Source organism: Manacus candei, unplaced genomic scaffold (assembly GCF_025592945.1).
Source record: "Manacus candei isolate 608988 ecotype Guabito, Panama unplaced genomic scaffold, ASM2559294v1 h1tg000071l, whole genome shotgun sequence".
NCBI lineage: Eukaryota > Metazoa > Chordata > Aves > Passeriformes > Pipridae > Manacus > Manacus candei.
Window position 1 is genome coordinate 11,721,991 of NW_026138119.1, and position 19,956 is coordinate 11,741,946.

The window sequence follows — 19,956 nt, forward strand, 5'->3', positions numbered from 1 at the left end:
AGGGTCACTTGAGGATGAGAAAAGAATTCTAAGCACACCGAGTGAATGGGAAGCACCTATGAAAGCTGTAACTACAGAAAAAACAAGCAGCAAACCCCAGTTATTGTATTCCTCTGCTCTATGGTAACCTCAGGACATTGTCATGCAAATCCTAAAGCTGCAAGAAGGATAGATGATGGGCACTGGAAGGTGAGAGGTAAACTCTGACAAACCTTACTTTAAGGAACGTAAAATAAGAGTTTGCATGAGATTTGGCACCATTACAGGTACTCAAGGGGAGCTTACTTGTGCTTTGAAGACTTGTCATGCTGGGAAAGGAGTAGTGTCAGCCTGCAAGGATAGGTTAACATCCAAAGCAAAAAAGAAAGATGTTCTTCTGGTTTGGCCTATTTATATCTCTTATAAATGTTATGTGTGAATAACAAAGTTTTACAGGTTTTCTTCTTTGATGAATACTTACATTTCCAAGGTAGAATTTCTTCATCCCATAACCAATCTCAGTATCTGTGGTGGAGACATTTGCCCAAGCTAAGATAGCAGAATTTTTTTTCAAAAGATGTCCCTTGTTTATTCCTTTCTGCTTCTTCGTTTTGTGAACATATATCACCTTTGTGTGCTAGAGCCCCTTGGCGATAAGAACCCTACCACTCATTTCCCTTGTGCTTACCACGAAATCTGTTGCAAGTCCCAGAAGCTCCAAAAGAGCATAGGTTGAATGTCTAGGCAGTTATTCTTGCCATGGAGCGGAAATGCAGCGTTGCCCAGCTCACACTTTGGGTTTCATATGTTGATTGCTTCACTCTCTGCATTCCAGGGCAACTTCAAGGGAAGCTCCTGGCTGTGAGGAGCTCAGGTTGCTGGTTTCACTGCTCTTGACCTACAGACTCTTCCTGCTGGGCAGAACAAAGCCAACTTTTCCCATAGCTGGTGCAGGCTGTAGCATTTCTTAGTACTGGTAGCCATGCAGTGCAGTGATTCATGAACATAGACCACCCACTTTCAGCCTGTGTCTAGAGGCTCCTTCCCCACATTTCCATACATTGATTTTGGGGTACAGTGATTTCCTAATTTCATCTTGATTTACTATATCCTTAAAGCTTGCGAGTTCCAGGATGTCCTTGACTAAGGGATGCTGCCTGTTCCACTGATTAGGTCTCCTTTCTTCCTGATTAGGCTTGAAAGTATAGAAAGATCCTACATCAAAAACATCCTGACCTAAATAATCTTGACATATTCCACATTTTGCAACACCAGCAGAGAACAAATGTGATTCTGAAAACATGATGTTATGTTTCTAAAACTTTTTTTTTTCCTCAGTATCACAGTTTTGTAGGGAACTTCAGAACAAATAAATTTCAAAAAATTCTGTGGTTATGTAAATTCAGCTTTCCAGGAATGCTTCAATGTAGAGAAGATAGTTCAAAATAAGGTAACTCTCACCTTCTTTTTCAAACTTACCCACCCATATCAAGAGCAACACCCAGATGCACTGTGGTATGTAATACGTGGTCTGAAGCATCCTGGGAGCACGAGTTCCCGCGCACTGGCATGCCATGAACCGAGACACACATCTTTCCACAACCACAGACTCACTCACCTATGATCCCCATTTGCTGGGTTTCTCCCTCTCACATGTAAGGTTCTTGAGCTCAAATACAAATTTTTACCAGCAAGCTAACTGCACATAGTCCTGTTTTTCTAATAGAGCATTTCCCTCTCCTTCAGCATAGCTCCAACTCATCCAAAGTCCCCGCATGTAGCAAACCGGGTCCATCCAGTCTCTGCTTTGAGCTTCAGATGCGAGTTTTTAATCTACTCACAAGTCCCTTGATTGATGATCTCTGTCTGATCCCCTGCTATCTTACTGCCATCATACCTCAATCTGGGCTTTGTTTAGGCTGAGACAGCAGCACAGAGACAATGATGCCTCCTTTGCCAACTGAGACCTGGAGTTCAGCTCTCCACAACTACTTTCTGACTTTCTTCTAGAAGGCAGAGAGCACCTTCTCATTTCTTTTCTGTGCAGAGGGAGCCCCTAAAAAAAACAACTGCAAAAGTACATAATCTGCTACCTTCCTTGTTTTAACAGTCTGTATTCTGATTTATTGACAGAAAGAGCAAAGACAGACCATTCAATTGATTGCAATGAATATTTCTGAAATAGCAATCAAACTTCCAGTTACATAAAAGCATAATGAATGTTTCTGTTTCAGTTTTAATGCCTTTCCCAGCCCCCAGTTCTATCCATGACCTTTACATATTCACTAACCACCTGGATGCTGTTAGATTTGTGGCTATTTGAGAAGGAGGATTATTTTTACATAAAGAAATACTATGTACCAAAGTATAAACACGATCACACATTGCATACATGAAAAAGCAATGAAAAAAAAACACAATACTGATAAACAAAATCCCGCCTTCTTTCCATGAAATGGATGTTAATGTTTTGGGGTTTACAGGGTCTTGAAATCCATGAAAGAGTGAAAGTATCATGTTAAATCACCCACTGAAGTGGTAATTTCTGAAATCAAGGGACTTCAACATGCCAAGAGAAATCAGGATGGTGAGCCTTGAACTAAGAGTTTACTTCTTTTGAAAACTATGGAGGCTGTCCTGCTGAACACAGCATTTCCAGTCTCATAAATTTCATGCCTGAGTGAGAGCCATGAACTGTCACTCTGGAAAAAATTGCTACTGTCTGAATGTTCCCAGAAGGGTGCCATCTACACCCCTTGGTTATTTACAATGATCAAAGAAAGGACAACAGTCATCTTTGTTAGTGTATGGGCTGTTGCCATATTAATGGAGAAAATAGCCAACACAAAGATGGTTTCATTCAGTAGGGAAGAGTTCATCTTGAGGTATTAATTAGCAATACCCTTGAACATTTCTTAAGAAAAACAATGTTAAATAATATCTTTAATATATGACATACTTTCTTGGTTGGCCTCTAAAAGGACTTTCTTCTCTTCCCATGCAGGCCTCATCCACTACAAGAATGTTCTGAGCTCATTGTTGAATCTTTATATCCATTTCAGTTATTATAATTCCAAAGGAAATACAAAAGAGTGTAGAATATGTCCCATAGTATTCAAATGTCTCCTTCAACATAGTCTCCTTCATCCATTACAGCATGGGTCACTGCTGCTCTGGGGAGAGGCATAGTGACCCTTGCAGGAATAAGAGTGACTTGCCAGGAAATAGAAAATCAAACTATTTCTAGAACTGCTTAACGTAGTTCACTTCATTGGTTTATATTGGTGTAAATTCTAAAATTATTCACTTCCAGGATAACTGCAAGACATATGTCCTCTCTAGATTTCATAGAGAAGTACACTGAAGACAAGGTTTCTTGCATGCAGTAATGTTATAGGATAAGGTTTTGGTGTTCCTCTACTTGTTATGGAAGCTGTTGTTGTTTAGCAACCACGCTGCTGAATTCCTCACCTTGGGGACAGGTGGTGGAAACAAAATCCTAACTAGACATCCTCCAGCTCTCTGGCTCTACTACAGAGCTCAGGAATGGCCAACAGATGTGGTCTATGGCAGCAAAAATAACTTAAATTGTCTAAATAAGTATATGGCAGCATCCCTTGACAACAGGATACAAGACCAGCGGATAAGATATGTGCTCTCTAGGAGCTGCAGCTAAGCAGAGGAACACCAGTAAAGCATCTTTTGTCAGATATTGGGGACTTAAATAAGATGTAGCTTTCATTTGCTTCCAGGCTCAAAAGTCCAGTGTGTGAGCTTGTACAACAATCTACAGGCTGCTTCCTAGCTAGAGGATGTGCTTTCCATTTAGAAAACCTGGAATTCTCCTTTAAAATTAGGATTAAAAAATCCTATTTCTTTTACTGGAGAAAGCTGTATCTTTTCTTTCTGAAAGAAAGCTTTTTTTCCTGAAAGATTGCAAAGAGCCTGAAACTAAAATAGCAATTTTCCTCTACAAGATTTAACCCCTCAAACCTTGTGCACTCTAATAAGTCCAAAGGAAGGCTATCTGCTTTACTCCAGCTCAAGTTCAGCCTAAAGTAGTAACACAGTATTCAATAAAAAATGGTAATTGCAGCTATCTGAGCAAACCTGGCTTTTGGAGATACCAGCCCCCTCTATTTTATAGGATTTAAGCTCCTTGCTCGGCTTGTCTCATAGGGAGCATCCTTAAGTTCAGTGGTACAAGATTTGAGCAAGGATTCAGGATGAATGAATTCATTGTCTGCATTTGTCTGAAGGACAGTGCAGTTACACAGGAACTATGCTCTGGCTTGTCTTGGCTTTGTGCTGTTTCCTAGTGTTATGAAATATGGTGGGAATGTCTAGTACCTCCTTGCAGTACCTGAATAGAAACTTCCAAGCAGCAGCTTGCAATTTTTAATGGCATCACTCCAATTCTTCCTCAAAATACTCTCCTCAGCTACAAAATCTTCTCCTTATAGCTCCCAAAATTTCCTACCAGCACTCTCGTCTTCAGTTGCTCCTTGCAATATTGCTAATTCTCTTCATACGCAAACCCTTCTATAGTTCCTCTATCAACCTTCCCAAACACTCTGTTTCCCTGGTTACTACTTATTTGGCTTAGAGCCCTTTGTAAGCTAATTTGTTATTTGTATCATGTGCTAATGGAACCTCGGCCTTTGGAACACTCAAGGGCACAGGGTTTCCCTGCAGGCTGTTCCGGTTTTTCTTCTCTTTTCACAAGCTATCTTTAATTCGTGTGGGATGGGGAAACTGACAAGGCTTCAACAACCACACAGAAGGCAAATTAGTGTCTGACTGTTTCCTTTAAGAGACTAACAGAGCAAATTTTGGACAGAACAGAGGTGTGATCAAAACATCCACTTTGCATGGAAAATGCTGAAGAGAGAAGGGAGAAAAGATTAAATTCTCTGTTGTTATTACAGGCATCTGCAGGACTAAGGTTGTACCAGTGCCATTTCAAATAATTATTTAAACTGACATTTCTTGCAGGCTATCTGCCCTAGTTTTGTGACTTGAAGGTTAAAATACTGTGAAAGTAAAAGAGAAAAGGATATTAGAGTCATGTCATGTAAGATAGTCTGATAGCAGTTCATATCGCACCTGAGTAGCTGCACCAGGAGTGCCTTACGTTGTTCCTCAGGTGGTTATACAATATGTTACTTGTAATTCCATTTAACATTTTTTCCTGCCTCTCTTAGGGCACAAAACAAACAGTGTTCAGACTTCAGGAGTTTGTATGTATACTCCTGTGTATATTGTGGGATACTAGGCCATTCCTGCTGCAAATTACTCCCTGAATCCAGCATTATTGATTTCTTCCCTGTCTTTTCAATGAACAACTTAATTACAAACTGTGAGCTTCAGAAAGATCAAATAATTAACCCTGATAAGACCAGCAGACTTTGCTCTCCAAGGCTCAGGGAGACTACACCTGTCAAAGGTACTCAGTGGTTCTGAATGCCTCTTTTGGATTTACTTGATGTGGCTTCAGCAAATGAGAATATTTTATGTGCAACCTTTGCCAGCATGCAGTTCTGAGCACTCATGATTTCCACATATCCCTTCCCAGGCTGTCAAGAAGGTCATCTACAAAATGAGGTACATCCTCTAATAAGCCAGTGTAGAAAATACGGTTAGATATTGTTTTGCCTGGTGGAATAAAAAGAAAATTTTCATTGATAGACTTGAAACAAGTCTCTATTAATCTTCATCCTGCCTCTTTTCCTGCTGCCTTACTTGAACAGCTTTCACTTTTCTGATAGGCGTGTTCTTTTCAAGGTTAATTCTGAGCAATTGCTTAAATCCAAGTATCATTTAAAAACTCACAAGGAATAAAATCTATTACCATTGGCAATTCCTAGCCCTGAACAGATGGGTTTTTAAAAACCTTTCCCTTTGGAGGGTGGGAGTGGGTTCGGGAACAAAAGTATTCATCAGCTTTGCTGCAAAGGCAAGAGTCAGTGCCTTTTTATAATTAGCTACTTTTGGTAAGAAAAAGACCTCTGTATATGATCCCTTTCAATTTCATAGAATCATAGAATCAACCAGGTTGGAAGGGACCTCTGAGATCATCAAGTCCAACCCTTGATCCACTACCGCCATGGTTACTAGACCATGGCACTGATACCACATCCAGTCGCATCTTAAAAACCTCCAGGGACGAAGAATCCACCACTTCCCTGGGCAACCCAGTCCAATGCCTGATTACCCTCTCTGTAAAGAATTTCTTCTTAATATCCAACCTAAACCTCCCCTGGCAGAGCTTAAGACCATGCCCTCTTGTCTTACCAAGAGCTGCCTGGGAGAAGAGCCCAACCCCCACCTGGCTACAACCTCCTTCCAGGTACTTGTAGAGAGTGAGCCCCTTCTTCTCCAGGCTAAACAACCCCAGCTCCCTCAGCCTCTCCTCACACCACTTGTGCTCCTTCACCAGCCTCGTTGCTCTTCTCTGGACCTGCTCCAGCACCTCAATATCCTTCCTGAGTTGAGGGGCCCAGAACTGGACACAGCACTCCAGGGGTGGCCTCATTAGCACTGAGTACAGGGGAAGAATCACTTCCTTGGACCTGTTGGCCACACTGTTCCTGATTCAGGCCAGGATGCCATTGACCTTCTTGGCCACCTGGGCACACTGCTGGCTCATGTTCAGCTTCCTGTCAATCTCAGGTCCCTCTTTGCCTGGCTGCTCTCCAGCCACTCTGTCCCCAGCCTGTAGCGCTGCCAGGGGTTGTTGTGGCCAAAGGGCAGGACCTTGGCCTTGTTGAACAACATCTCGCTGGAATCAGCCCATCTCTCCAGCTTGTCCAGGTCCCTCTGAAGAGCCCTCCTGCCTTCCAGCTGATCGACACTCCCCCCAGCTTGGTGTCATCTGCAAACTTGCTGATGGTGGACTCAATCCCCTCATCTAAATCATCAATAAAGATATTTATACAGAGTTGGGCCCATGCCATGGGAGACGGTGTCCAAGGCTTTGCTGAAGTCCAGCCTGGACTACCAACAGTGGATAATAATCTGAGGGTCGAATTAGCTCAGGGAGTCTCCTACTAATATCCCTCACCTGGGCCCCAGGAAGGCAGTAGACCTCCCTGTGGAACGGGTCTGGTGGACATATAGGGCCCTCAGCTCCCCTCAAAAGGGAGTCACCAACTACAACTACCCTTCTTTTTTCTTTCTAGCTGTGGTTGTAATCCATCTGGTAGACGGGGTGCAACTGGGAGACCCTTCAGGAGGATCTTCCTCCTGACTGTTCTCTACCTGATTCTCTGGGTCCAGGGCCTCATATCTGTTCTTCAAGGGCATCCAGGGAGGTGATGGGGGTCGGGAGGGGATTCTTTTACCTCTCCGGTCAGGGACCTGTTTCCACTCCCCCCATCTACTTGGTTTGCTCCATCTGCCTGACGGAAGGAGGGGCAGGCCTTCACCTCTCCTGCTGGACTCCTTTTGGTGGTGAAAGGGTGCGACTCCACCAGTCATTTTCCCTTTCACTTTCCCTAATGCTTCTTAGCCTCTCTACCTCTTCCTTGAGCTCTGCCACCAGGCACAGCAAATCATTCACCTGCTTGCATTGTACACAGACATCACTCACACTGTCCTCTGGTACTAAAGCCAGGCTCAAACACTCTGCGCAGCCAGAGACCTGAACAGCTGCGTCCTTCTTGATGTCCTTCTTGGGAGGTTCTGTCTGTGTGAACATACCCCTTGTGATAACAGCAGCAGCAATGGCTTTCACTTTTTTGGAAACCATTCCTGGCTTTAGTTCGGGGGCGGGGGGGGAAAGCTCACCCAAGAGAGCTGGGAGGTGGCTGTGCCCCTCCTGCTTGCCCTGCCTGCATGAACTGCCTCTCTAACTGCTGTGCCACATCCCTGTTTGCCTGCTCCTGTTTGCCGCACTCCAGGTCACTGGCGCTCCCAGCAGCCGTTTAAATCCCTCATGGATGGGCTGGCCTCCGCCCCCTAGTCAGCTGGTTTTTTTTCCGGTCGTACACAACCTTACAAGCATCAGCGGAATGGGAAGAAGGTCCTTGCAGTAAGAGGTCAGTGTGAAGGAACCTGAGAACGGAACTTTGGTCAGTATGTTGCACTCTGAGGCGATCCATCAGTATGTGCTTTTGCCTCGGTGATTTCTTTGCGGTGGCTGTCCGTATTCCAGAAGGAGCAGAGCCACAGTCCGAGGAGTCGAGTGACAAGGTCAAGTGATCTTCTGCTGGCCTGGTGGGCGATGGCAGGGTAGTGCAGTGCTCAGCAATTAAGCATTCCCCTCTTCTTTGGAGGTGCCATCCTGGTAGCCTTTGGAAAGAGATGAGTGTCCCAGGTGAGTCGGGGAGGTAGCGAGGAGGAGTAGGGGTCCAGAAAAATATCAGAAATGCCACAGAAGGTTTTCTTTCCCTATCCCGGGTGAGCCATGCAGTGACAGCCGCAGGCTGCGACTCTGGCCGGAGCCAGGGACTCAAGGACCTCAGTGCACTTAGGAGATGGTGAGTGGTGGAATGGTTGGGGTTTAGCTGATGCTAAAGTCATGCACTGATTTTGGTTTCCTTTCTTGGAGTTTACAAAGGGAATAACCCAGCATTAGATAGTTCATGACATCAGAAAGGTGCCCACGGCAGACAGGCTGGGTTGCACTGTGAGGACATGGGGTGTTTGCTGTTTGGTTTCCTGGGTCCATTCTGGAATGGAGGGAATAGGCTGTGATATCAAAAAAGGGCCCATTGCACACGGGTGGGCCTGCACTCTGTGGGTGTGCAGCATTGGTTCTGTGGTTGCAAGGGGCCATTGCGGAGTGGAGAGGATAGGCTGTGACATCACAAAGGGGCCGATGGCTCACGTGTGGGACTGCACTCTGACATTGTGGTGCGTTTGCTCTTTGGTTTCTAGGTTCCATTCAGGAAGGGAATTGATAGGCCGTGATATCACAAAGGGGCCCATGGCACATGGGTGGGCATGCACCTTAGGGTGTACGCTGTTGTTTCTTTGCTTTCCAGGGACTATTCTGGAATGGAGAGGATAGACCATGACATCACAAAGGGAGCAAGTTACATGGTTTGGGCTGCTCTGTGGGGTGTGAGGCAATGGTTCTTTGGTTGCTATGGGCCATTCTGGAATGGAGAGGAAAGGCTGTGACCTTACAGTGGGTCCCATAGCACATGGGTTGGGCTTCATTGTGGGGTGTGATTCATTGTTTCTTTGGTTGCCAGGGGCCATTAGGGAATGGAGAGGATCAGCCGTGACATCCCAAAGGGGCCCATGGCACATGGGTTGGTTTGCATTTTAGAGTGTGAGGCGATGGTTCTTTGTTTTCCAGGGGTCATTCTGTAATGGAGAAGATAGTCTGTGACATCAAAAAGGGGCCCATGGCAGACAGGTTGGGTTGCACTGTGAGATGTTGTGTGTTTGTTCTTTGGTTTTCTGGGGCTACTCCAGAATGGAGAGGATGGACCATGTCATCACAAAGGGGCACAAGTTACATGGGATGGGCTTCTCTGTGGGGTTTGAGGCATTGCTTCTTTGGTTGCCATGGGCCATTCTGGAATGGATAGTCCGTGACTTTACAATGGGGTCCATGGCATATGGGTTAGGCTTTATTGTATGGTGTGAGTCATTGGTTCTTTGACTGCAAGGGGCCATTCTGGAATGGAGAGGATAGGCTGTGACATCACAATGAGGCTAATGGCACAGAGGTGGGGCTGCACTGTGACTGTGTAGTGTTGGTTCTTTGTTTTCCAGGGGTCATTCTGGAATAAGGAGGATAGGCAGTGACATAAGAAAGGGGCCCATGGCACATGGGTTGGGCTTCATTGTGGGGTGTGAGTCATTGGTTCTTTGGTTGCCAGGGGCCTGTCAGAGACTGAAACAGCTAATGATTTCTGCATTCTAGGATTGCCAGGAGAATTTGCAGGCTTTTGCAGGACTTTTGCATTATACTTCTGATGGGCAGCTGGGCCCATCTCCTCCTCTAGTGCTGCTGAAAGTGTCAAGCCCTGAAAAGGCGAGAAGAACCATGTTTACCATGCCCTCCACATGGACTCTGTGTTGGGTTGTCTGAGATGTCTGGAGGTTCATGGCATGGCCCATCAAAGCCCATCTCCCCCTCTGCCAATCTTGAAAGGCAGGAAAAACCCTTTTACCAGGCCCCTCACGGGAACTCTGCGCAGGCCCAGGAGATGTTAGGAGGCTCATGGCACGGCCCGGGACACCACCCATGGATATAATAACTCATAACTTCTTGGAGCGTGGGGGCTTCCCTCCCCCACCCCCAACAGATCAAGGCCACCACTTCAACTGACAGACATGGAAGCTGCAATTACCAAGTTCCATCGCTGGACCCCGTGGGCACTGACTATATACATCTTTCCACTCTCATCTTTTCTTTCCCTTACTCTCCCTTACCCTTATCCTGTCTTTCTTTTCACTCTTTTATGCATGTTCCCTAAAGGTTTTCTTTATGTCATATTGCTATAGATGAGAGATAGAGATGATAACACCCAAAATGGCAACATACCTGTTTACCTTTGAAACAAAATTGTTCTAAAATAAACCCTACATATATATATTTTCAAACACCGATTATTGAGTGTTGTTTCACTCTAATCCACCCCAAGGGATTTATTAATTAGAACCTGGGTTGCCTCCCCCTTTCTGGGGCGGGTCGTAACAGACCCCTTGTAGCAGGATGTTCTACCTGGAAAAGAATCTGATGGGAGAATGCAAGCAATGCAAGCTCTCTCTGGTGAGTTACTGCTGGTGCCAAGGGGTTGGTTTAGTGTTGAATTGTGCCAAAACCACCCCGGTTCCCCAACCTTCCAACACACATCCTGCTTTTGGAAGCAGAGTTTGATAGATCAGCTGCTCACTGGCCTGGGAATATGTGATTGGTGATCCATCACTGAATAAGCATAAAAGCCCAGGGCCAATTTTCATAGAGCAGATTCTTCCACAGACTTTCTTGAACTGTATGTGGAACTTCTGCTGTGAAGCAAGGATGCCTCTTGATGGTCACCGCCCAGGGGGTAAAAGAAAGAGAGAGATCTGCCTTGATTTATTTCTATTAGACACCGCCAGGCCCTCCCCGCTTCCTGCCCAGTCCTGTTTATTGGGGGGCAGTGGGGGAGGGGCTTGGGGGAATCCCAAGGGGTGGAGTCAGGTTGGGGGGGGGCAGAACCAGCCCGGGATGGATCAGGAATAGGGAACCCCCTGTGTTCCCCCCATGTCAACCCGCTCTGGGCGGGATTTGGGAGGGCAGCTGCCCCTCAATAAAGCACCCAGCTCACCGCAAAAGGTGCTGGGGACCCCCCAAAACCTCCCCACGGGCCCTCAAGGACCCCCAAACACACTTAAAGCCCACCCAGGACCCCACCTAACTCCTTTTTTTGGGGTGCTGGGGGCTGCTGGATACAATCTCAGCCTTGGATTATGCCAACAGTTGCAGTTAAGAGGAATTACAGAGCTGTGACTGAACCACTTTTGTCCCCCAGGTTTTAATGATGGCAAATCACATCTATTGATACAAATGAATTATTTAGGGATACAAATGATCAGACAAAAGATCTTCAACAGAATTATTTACTGCACAATAGAAACACTAAAACTACCAGGAATACAGGATAAGATAGGACAGTGCTCTACACTAAAGCAATTGTTGAAGCAATTCCACTGAAGCTGGCACAAAAGCAATCATTCTTAATTAGAGATGGATGTAACTCCCCCAGACCAACGCTCGTCGGGAGATCTCTGCTCTCAGCCTCCAGGAGTGACCTTGGGGGGTCCCCAGCCAAGGCAGGAATCTCCACACAGCCCCCAGGAAGGGTTCTGTTGGAAGAAGCTGCCCCTGTGAAAGGGGACTGGCCCTTTCTGGTTGAAAGGGATGGACTGACAGTCACTGGACTCCAGGGGTTGCCCCACCATCAGGGGGTTCATTTGGAGTGGAAGCAGTGGTTGAAGCTCTTCCCGCAGTTGGGGCACTCGTAGGGCTTCCCTTACCAGTGGGTCCATTGGTGTTTGGTCAAGGGACCGCTCTGGGTGAAGCTCTTCCCACATTCCCTACATGTGTAGGGCCATTCCCCAGTGTGGAGGCGCTGGTGCCTGACGAGGGTGGAGTTCCGGTTGAAGCTCTTCCCACAGTCAGTGCAGTGGAAGGCCCTCTCCCCTGTGTGTGTCTGCTCATGCCTGAGGAGATTGGAGCTCGTCTGAAACCTCTTCCCACATTCCAAGCACTTGTAGGACCATTCCCCGGTGTGGATGAGCTGGTGGGTGCGGAGGTTGGAGCTGTCACTGAAGCTCTTCCCACATTCCCTACATGTGTAGGGCCGTGCCTCAGTGTGGGTGTGCTGGTGTCGGATCACATCAGAGATCTGGCTGAAGCTCTTCCCACATTCCCTCCACGTGTAGGGCCGTTCCCCAGTGTGGATGTGCTGGTGTCGGATCAGGGTGGAGCTGTGCCTGAAGATCTTCCCACATTCCCCACACGCGTAGGGCCCGGTGTGGATGTACTGGTGCTTAAGGAGGTTGGAGCTCAGGCTGAAGCTCTTCTCACGTTCCAAGCACTTGAAGGGCTTCTCCCTGCTGGGAGGCTGCTCAGGGACCACCAGGTCAGAGCTCTGGCTCAAGCTCCGGCTCCTTTCCTGGCACAGGCTGGCTCTTTCCTCCTCAGAGCACCCCGGGTTGGCTTTGGAGCCCCTCCTCCTGGGGGTTCTCCAGGCCTTTTCCTCCCCGCTGCCTTGCTGCACCATGGAGCCCTTCAAAACGGCCTCTCCCACCAGGTTCTGCCGGGGGGGATTTGTCCTCCGGGCTTTCTGTCCTCAGCTCAGGGCCTGGGGCAGGAAGGAAGAAGGACAGGGAGGGGATTTGCCTCCGGCCTAGAGGGAAGGCCAAGGACATCCCCCCAAATCCAGCCTCGGCAGGACGGTGGTGGCAGCGGGGTTGTCCTGCAGCCGGGGGCATGCTGGGCTGACAGAGCCAGCACAAGACTGGGCCAAAGGGCCACTGACTTCCTCCTCACTTGCCTGGGGGGCCCGCGGCATCTTCCTCTTCCTCTCAGCCTTCTCCTCCATCTGCCCAAGCTTTGAGAAGGAGAAATCCTGCTCGGGGGGGGGAAAAACAAGGGCTAAGCACATTGGCTTGGGGGTTCCTCCTGCCCAAGTCCAGCTCTAGAACTCACTGGGCATCCTGTGTCCATAAAAACCTCCCAAACACCAAGATTCAGCCCAGAAAAACCCAAACCACCAAGGTTCAGGCAAAAACCCCCTCAGAAATAGCAAGAAGACCCCCACCCTCCCAAACTGCAAGAGAGATTCCGCTAAAAAATATACTCCAAAATATGAAGAGCAGCCAAAAAAAATCTCTCTCAGAAGTTCCCCCTCTCTAGTCTCTCCCCTCTGGGATTCGGTGGGTCTTCCCCGTCTGGGATGCTGAGGGTCCCACTTCGGGATGCTGGGAGTGTTGGGGGTCCCAAGGGTCCTTTCTCTGACTCTCGCCATCGGAGTTCTGGGTTCCAAGGAATTCCTCCTCTCCAGGTTCTCCACTTTGTTGTCCTGGGGATCCCAGGGGTCCCCACTGTCCAGGCTTCCCTTTCTCTGCACCCCAATTTCAGGCTCTGAGGCCTCTCTCAGCTCCCCCTTCTCTCCAGCCTCTCCTGCTCTCCAGACATCAAGGCATGGGCACAGGGAGGGATTGCCATGGTAACTCCGCTCCCACTCTCCCCCCTCCCCTTAGCCCCCCTCTCCCACTGCTTTCCCATTGGTCCCCCAAACCCCGGCTTCCCCCAGCTCTCTTTGGGGGTGACCCACCGCCCCTCACGCTCCCTTTGAGGGTCCCACTCGCTCTTTTCCCTTCTCTTGCCCCTTTCCCATCGTGGCCGCTCCACTCACCCCACAGCGGCAGGAAGGGCAGGGACGGGGCGGAGCAGCAACAGCAACAGCAGAACAAGCGGCCCCCCATCCCACGGGTGCCCACAAAGGGGGAACTTAACGTCGCGACGGAAAGCTCTAGACACCTCAATGTGAGAATCCAGGAACTTCGTTTATTGTAGATTGACAGTAGCTTAATATACACTCTATAATAGGTTCATGAATATTACAGAAATCAGGCTCATTATTGGTACTCGGTTAGGTGGTGATATCATCTTAACTGCTTCCCATTGTTTACACAGGTGGCTCGTTAAGTGCCTTTGTTTTGGTAATGCCTAGCTCCTGTTTCTCAGCTCAATTTAGGATACCCAAGGACGCTGCTGCTTTCTCACGGCCCTGCTATCTCAGACTTTCTCATGGGCCTAGTCAGACTGCGTCTTATACTTTAGCAGCTCATCCATAGCCTTAGCCATGTTCATATGTCCTCGCATTTCTAACCAATCCACTACAGGAACTCGTCCCAAATATCCTGGGGGGAGCGCAGGGGGTCGTGACGTACTCGGGCTGCCAGCACAGATTTCCCTGCAAAGTCTGCAGTGAGTCAAACTCTGGAGAGGAGATTGTGCCCCATGCATGGGACTGCAGAGGCTCCCTCAGGTCCCCAGTGGGAATCAGCAACCAGGAATAGACACAAAAGGCCCCCTCGAAAATTTTGGGGGAGTGTCCTGTAGGGAGGGGACAGTGTCACCCCACCAGGGCGGGGCTGGCAAGTGGGAGGCTGCTCCACGGGTCTGCAAGAGGCCTCGTGCTCTGCTCGGCCTCAGCACTGGCTGGTACCAACACCCCCGGCTGCCCCCGGCCCTGGGCAGCTCTGCTGCCACAGGCTGTGCCCTCACCGTGGCCCTGCAATGTCCCTGCCTGTCCCTCACCTGTGGCCCTGCCCGAGGTCCTGTTCCTTGGCTCTCTCTCTGCCAGCTGAGTGTGGGGCACATGGGTTGGGGGTCCCTCCCGCGCCCCCTCGGCAGCCAGCATTGGGTGGGGGGATATGAGGGCTGGGCCTGCTCAGGACAGCCCTGTCCTTGTGCTCAGCAGCTCTTTCCTCTTCTCCCCAGACAAGAGCTTCCCGTCCCCCCAGGGCTCCCCTGCTGCTGCCTCTGCTCCTGGCCCTGCCTTTGCTGCTCCCTTGGCTGTGGGAGTGGTTGCAGGGGGGGCATGGCAGCAGCTTCAGCTCCACGACAGTTCCTGGGGGGAGCTCAGCCTGAGGAGGACAGGCCTGATGGGGGGGACAGGCAGGGACCTGCTGGGGATAGACAGGGGCCCAGCAGGGACAGCCAGGGCCTGCAGGGGAAGGCACAGGGACAACCTGGCCCCCCACACTGCCAGGGCTGTCTCTGCTCCTCCTTGCAGGTTCCGTGGCCAGGCACAGTTTGTGTTCCTGGGTGCCCACCATCTCAGCACTTGGAGCCGCTCAAATCAGCGCCTGCATCTCTGCAGCAAAGCCCCAGCTCACCTGGTACACAGGGGATGGACACAGCACCTTCTTGGGGCTGGGCACTCACAGCTTTGCCTCTTCCCCACCATGGGGCTGCCCGTCCTCAGCAGCATCTCTGCCTTGCACTTATTCTCAGGCTCACCTCAGGGACAGCTCTGGGCTCACCTCCGGGCCAGTTCTGAGGCTCACCTCAGGGCCTGGGCTCAAGGACAGGAACCTGCAGAGAGGGGAGATGATGTAGAAGCTGAGGGCTGCCTGTTTGCACTGGGCTCTGGGCTTCTTTTTCCTTCTACAACCATTCCAGAACTTTTCTAACACCATCTATTTACAGACTAACCTTGTAGATATATATGTAGAGACATCTCTATCACCCTGTGGATAGAGCCTCAAGCATGTGCTGCCACAGGAATGGGAATCAGAGAATCAGTCGGGTTGGAAAAGACCTCCGAGATCATCAAGTCCAACCCTGGATCCAACCCCGCCATACTTCCTAGACCATGGCATTGATGTCAAATCCAGTCTCACCTTTAACACCTCCAGGGACAGTGACTCCACCCCCTCCCTGGCCAGCCCATTCCAGTGGCTGATCACTCTCTCTGGAAAAAATTGCTTCCTAATATCCAACCTAAACCTCCCCTGGCACAGCTGAAGACTCAGCCCTCTTGTCCTACTGCTGCTTCCTGGGAGAAGAGCCTGACCCCCACCTGTGGGGTGAAGTCGCAGCCCCACAATTGAAGCTTGATTGGTTTGGAATATTACAAAGTTTTGGGCCGTTTTCCATGAGAGCAGTGGAGCTAATTAGATAGTTCCCATGGACACAGCCTTGAGTTATAAAGAGTACAAGGTTAAAGCTGTTTGACTGAGTGCAGGTGCTGCATTCCTGGGTGTTTTTGTAAGAATATGTTTATATTATATGTGTGAGAAAATAGAAGTTAGGGAACTGTCATAGTTTGAAATTCGCCCCCCTGAGAGGCTGGGGGGGCTGAGAGGTGATTGGGTGCCAGGACAGTGTTCCCTGCAGAGCCAATCACCACTCATGTTGTTCGCTTCTGCTCAAAATCATATATCACAGCACCAGAAATGGTTGGCAGTGCAGTCTTGGTTGTTTTTGCTGTTGGTGTCTGCTGCGTGTAGGTGGACAAGGCCAGGGGGTGGCTGGGCTCCCTCTCTTCCCCTCTGGGGGGAGAGGGGAGCCCTGCAACCCCCCAACTCAGCCTTTGGCTAGAATTAGAGTCAGCATTTGGAGTGTGTGCTGTGAAGGAAGAGATTCACAGCACCAGAGGTAAGAGGAGAGAGGCAGGCTTTGCAGCCAAGCCCTCTCTTCCCCCTCCTTTTCTGCAGTGAAGCTGTAGAGGGAGGCTTTTTCTTTCCCTCCACTGTAAGTGGAGGAGGGGCTCAGAATTGAAGCTGAGCCAAGAGACTGGGAAGTAGGCCTGGCGCTTGGGAGGAGTCCCAGGTGAAACTGGAGACAAGCCAAGAGCTTGAGAGTTGCCTGCCGAAGCTGACCGGGGGCAGCTGAGAACTGATGTGGAGGAATGAAGATTCCAGGATGTGGATGCTTGATAAGCTAAAATACACTACAGCAGCTTACAAAACAAGGTGAGACACTGAGAGGGAGAGATTACCAGCAGCAGGAGAGCAAGGACTCAAAGCTGTCTTCTCAGACTTCATGAGGAGGAGAAACTACAACAAACAACTGCTGGAACTTGGTGAGGAGGGAGTGTTCAGGAGCCCAGAACACTCCCACAGCAAAAGACTGTGTTACATATCAGCCTTAAAGGCTGCTCCTGGACTAAAGTTAAAGGAGGGGCTTGAAAGGATTGACTGATAGTAATGTAATATATATATATATATATAGTTGCCTTTAGTTTCTATAGTATTTATTTGTGTAAATACTTCCCCCTTCCCCTACAGAAGCCTCTGGCCTGAAAGTTTCTCTCCGGTGTTAGGATAAATTGTTGTAGAGGGGTGAGGGAAGCCTAAAATTTGGATTTTAGATTTCTGACGTGGCTCAAACTGCCACAGGAACTCAATAAAGTTGCCTGCTACGCTGAGCAGTCAGACATCTCTCTGTCTCATCACCGTGTTGTGTGCGTGTCTTTCTTTTCCCCACGGACCAAGAACTACAGATACCCTACGACACCCACCTGGCTACAACCTCCTGAGAGGGAGTTGCAGAGAGTCAGGAGGTCTCCCCTGAGCCTTCTCCAGCCTCAACAACCCCAGCTCCCTCAGCCTCTCCTCACACCACTTGTGCTCCACTCCCTTCCCCAGCCTCGCTGCTCTTCTCTGCTCCTGCTCCAGCCCCTCCATGGCCTTCCTCAACTCAGGGGCCCAGAGCTGGACACAGCACTCCAGGGGTGGCCTCACCAGCGCTCACTCCAGCCCAACAATCACTTCCCTGCTCCTGCTGACACACTCTTCCTGAGCCAGGCCATGATCCATTGGCCCTCTTGGCCACCTGGGCACACTCTGCCTCCTGTTCAGCTTTCTGCCAATCCACAGTCCCAGCTCCCTTTCTGCCTGGTTGCTCTCCAGCCGCTCTGTCCCCAGCCCAGGGGGGTGCCGGGGCTTCTTGTGGCCAAAGAGCAGGACACGGCACCTGGCCTGCTTGAACCTCATCCCCTTGCAATCAGCCCATGGATCCAGCTTGGCCAGGTCCCTCTGCAGAGCCCTCCTGCCTGCCAGCACATCAACACACCCCCCCAGCTTGGTGTCAGCTGCAAATATGCTGATGAAATGCCTGGTTCTGCAGGAGCGGGAGATGCTCAAGGGGCAGCAGGACCAAGTTGGGCCTGAGGGGGCTTTGGGGTCCGGGAGGGTCCTGAGGGAGCGGGGGAGGGGCTTTGGGGATTGGGGGTACAAACCAGGACAGACCAGTAGCTCCTCACTGCTCCCCAGATCTCTCCTGCAGCTGGGCCACGTTGCCGTAGGACACCTGAGCCCCCCCAGTGCCCTCCCAGTACAGCCCAGTGCCCCCAGTACAGCCCACTGTGTTCCTGTCCCAGGGTGCCAGGTGATCCCTTTTGGGGGGGGTTGGAAGGGATTTGAGGGGGGGGCTGGGGGAGATTTGGGGGGATCTGGGGAGTTTGGATGGGGATTTGGGGTTTTTTGAGGTGCTTTGGGTGCATTTAGGGAAGTTAAAAGAGGTCTTGGGAGATCAAAGGGACCTGTGGGGGAAGGGGATTAGAGCAAAAATGGGGTTTAGGGGACATTTGGGGGGGGTTAATGGGGCCTGGGAGGGGAGAGAAGGGGCTGCAATATGAGCAGGTGAATCCTGAGACCCCCTTGGTGTCTCCAAGACCCTCTTGGTGCCCCTAATTCCCCCCTTGACACCCCGAGACCCCCCCTGGTGTCACCAGTGTCCCCAAGGCCTCCCTATGGCCATTATTCCCCCCTTGACCCCCCCAATTCCACCATCCCCAAACTCCTCCCCACCGTCCCCACTGTCCCCAAACCCCATCCCTGATGTCCCCAACTCTCCATTTCCCTCAAAGAGCCCCCCGTGGACCCTCTGACACCAAAAACGCCCCCCCCCCGCCACAGTCACAGAAAGGCCAAGGGCATCTGGGGACACGTTGGGGACAGTTGGGGGGCTCTGCGGGGTACTGGGAGATTACTGGGGGATACTGGGACACACTGGAGGGAACCAGGGGGCTCTGGGAGGGACTGGGGGGTTACTGAGGGACGCTGAGAGGGCACTGGGAGGGACTGAGGAGTTACTGGGGGATTACCAGGACACATGGGGAGACACTAGCAGGTTACTGGGTCATACTGGGGGTTACTGGGTGCTCACTGGAGCATCACTGGGCCACACTGGGGGGCAGTGGGAGGTCACTGGGACACACTGGCTGGTCACTGAGGGGGTTACTGGGCCGTTCTGAGGGTCACTGGGAGGTCACTGGGATATACTGGGGGCACTGGGATCACCTTACTGGGATCTGCTACATCTCCCCCCCCGCACTTTGGGGGGCACCCCCAGGACACCTCCCTTGAGGGCTGGGAGATCCCCTGAACCCCACTGATGGGCTTTAGGGGATCCTCGCCCCCCCTCTCTGTGAGGTCTCTGTGTGCTGATTGTTGGGAGTCTCCGGGGCTCGGGGGGGAGGGCATTAGGATCCCCTTTTCCTGGGGTCGGTCCGCCGGGTCGGCAGGGGCCCTGTGGCGGGAAAAGTAATGGCGGATCGCGCAGAGCCTCATGGGAGTTGCAGTTCCCTCATGAGTACTCTGCCGCCGCGCCTGCGCAGCGCAGCCAGGGAGCTCGATCAGCCCCCCCCTCTGCGGGTTCCAGGCCCCGCGCTCTGCCCCTCGGGAACCCCCGAACCCCTCGGCTAAACCCTCTCGAGCCCTCCAGCCTTTTCACCCACAGCCGCGCTCCCCGCAGGCCCCGCCAGCTCACAGTGCAGCACGGGCCCAGCGCCATCATCACTTTCCAGCAGCCAACACGGTGCTCTGCGCGCGCAAAGCGTTTACAGAGCCCTGCCGTAGCCAATCAGCGCGCGGTCACGACCTCCACAGCCAACCGCCGCTCCCTCGCCCTGTGCGGGGCACCATAGGAATTGTAGTCCTGGGGGATCGTGGCGGCCCTTTTGCAGTTGCGCGGACTTACTATAGGACGTTTTCGGGTTTTTGTTTTCC

The 19,956-nt window shown here is 50.6% G+C and overlaps 1 protein-coding gene across 5 annotated transcripts; it reads right to left on the bottom strand.

Moving 5' to 3' along the window:
- Nucleotides 1-11,530: 11,530 nt before the first annotated feature.
- On the bottom strand, nt 11,531-19,754 carry LOC127480075 (zinc finger protein 239-like). Of its 5 annotated transcripts, XM_051807799.1 has the most exons (5): nt 19,718-19,747; nt 15,656-15,715; nt 15,337-15,535; nt 12,984-13,058; nt 11,531-12,791 (listed from the first exon to the last, which is right to left on the bottom strand). In XM_051807799.1, the coding sequence occupies exon 5, from the start codon at nt 12,708-12,710 to the stop codon at nt 11,958-11,960; it is 753 nt and encodes a 250-aa protein (XP_051663759.1). In that variant the 5' UTR covers nt 12,711-12,791; nt 12,984-13,058; nt 15,337-15,535; nt 15,656-15,715; nt 19,718-19,747; the 3' UTR covers nt 11,531-11,957. The 5 variants fall into 5 exon arrangements, with proteins under 5 accessions (XP_051663759.1, XP_051663758.1, XP_051663757.1 ...); XM_051807798.1 differs by lacking the exon at nt 15,656-15,715 and having other exon boundaries at nt 19,718-19,754; XM_051807797.1 differs by lacking the exon at nt 19,718-19,747 and having other exon boundaries at nt 15,337-17,133.
- Between the last annotated feature and the right edge of the window lie 202 nt (nt 19,755-19,956).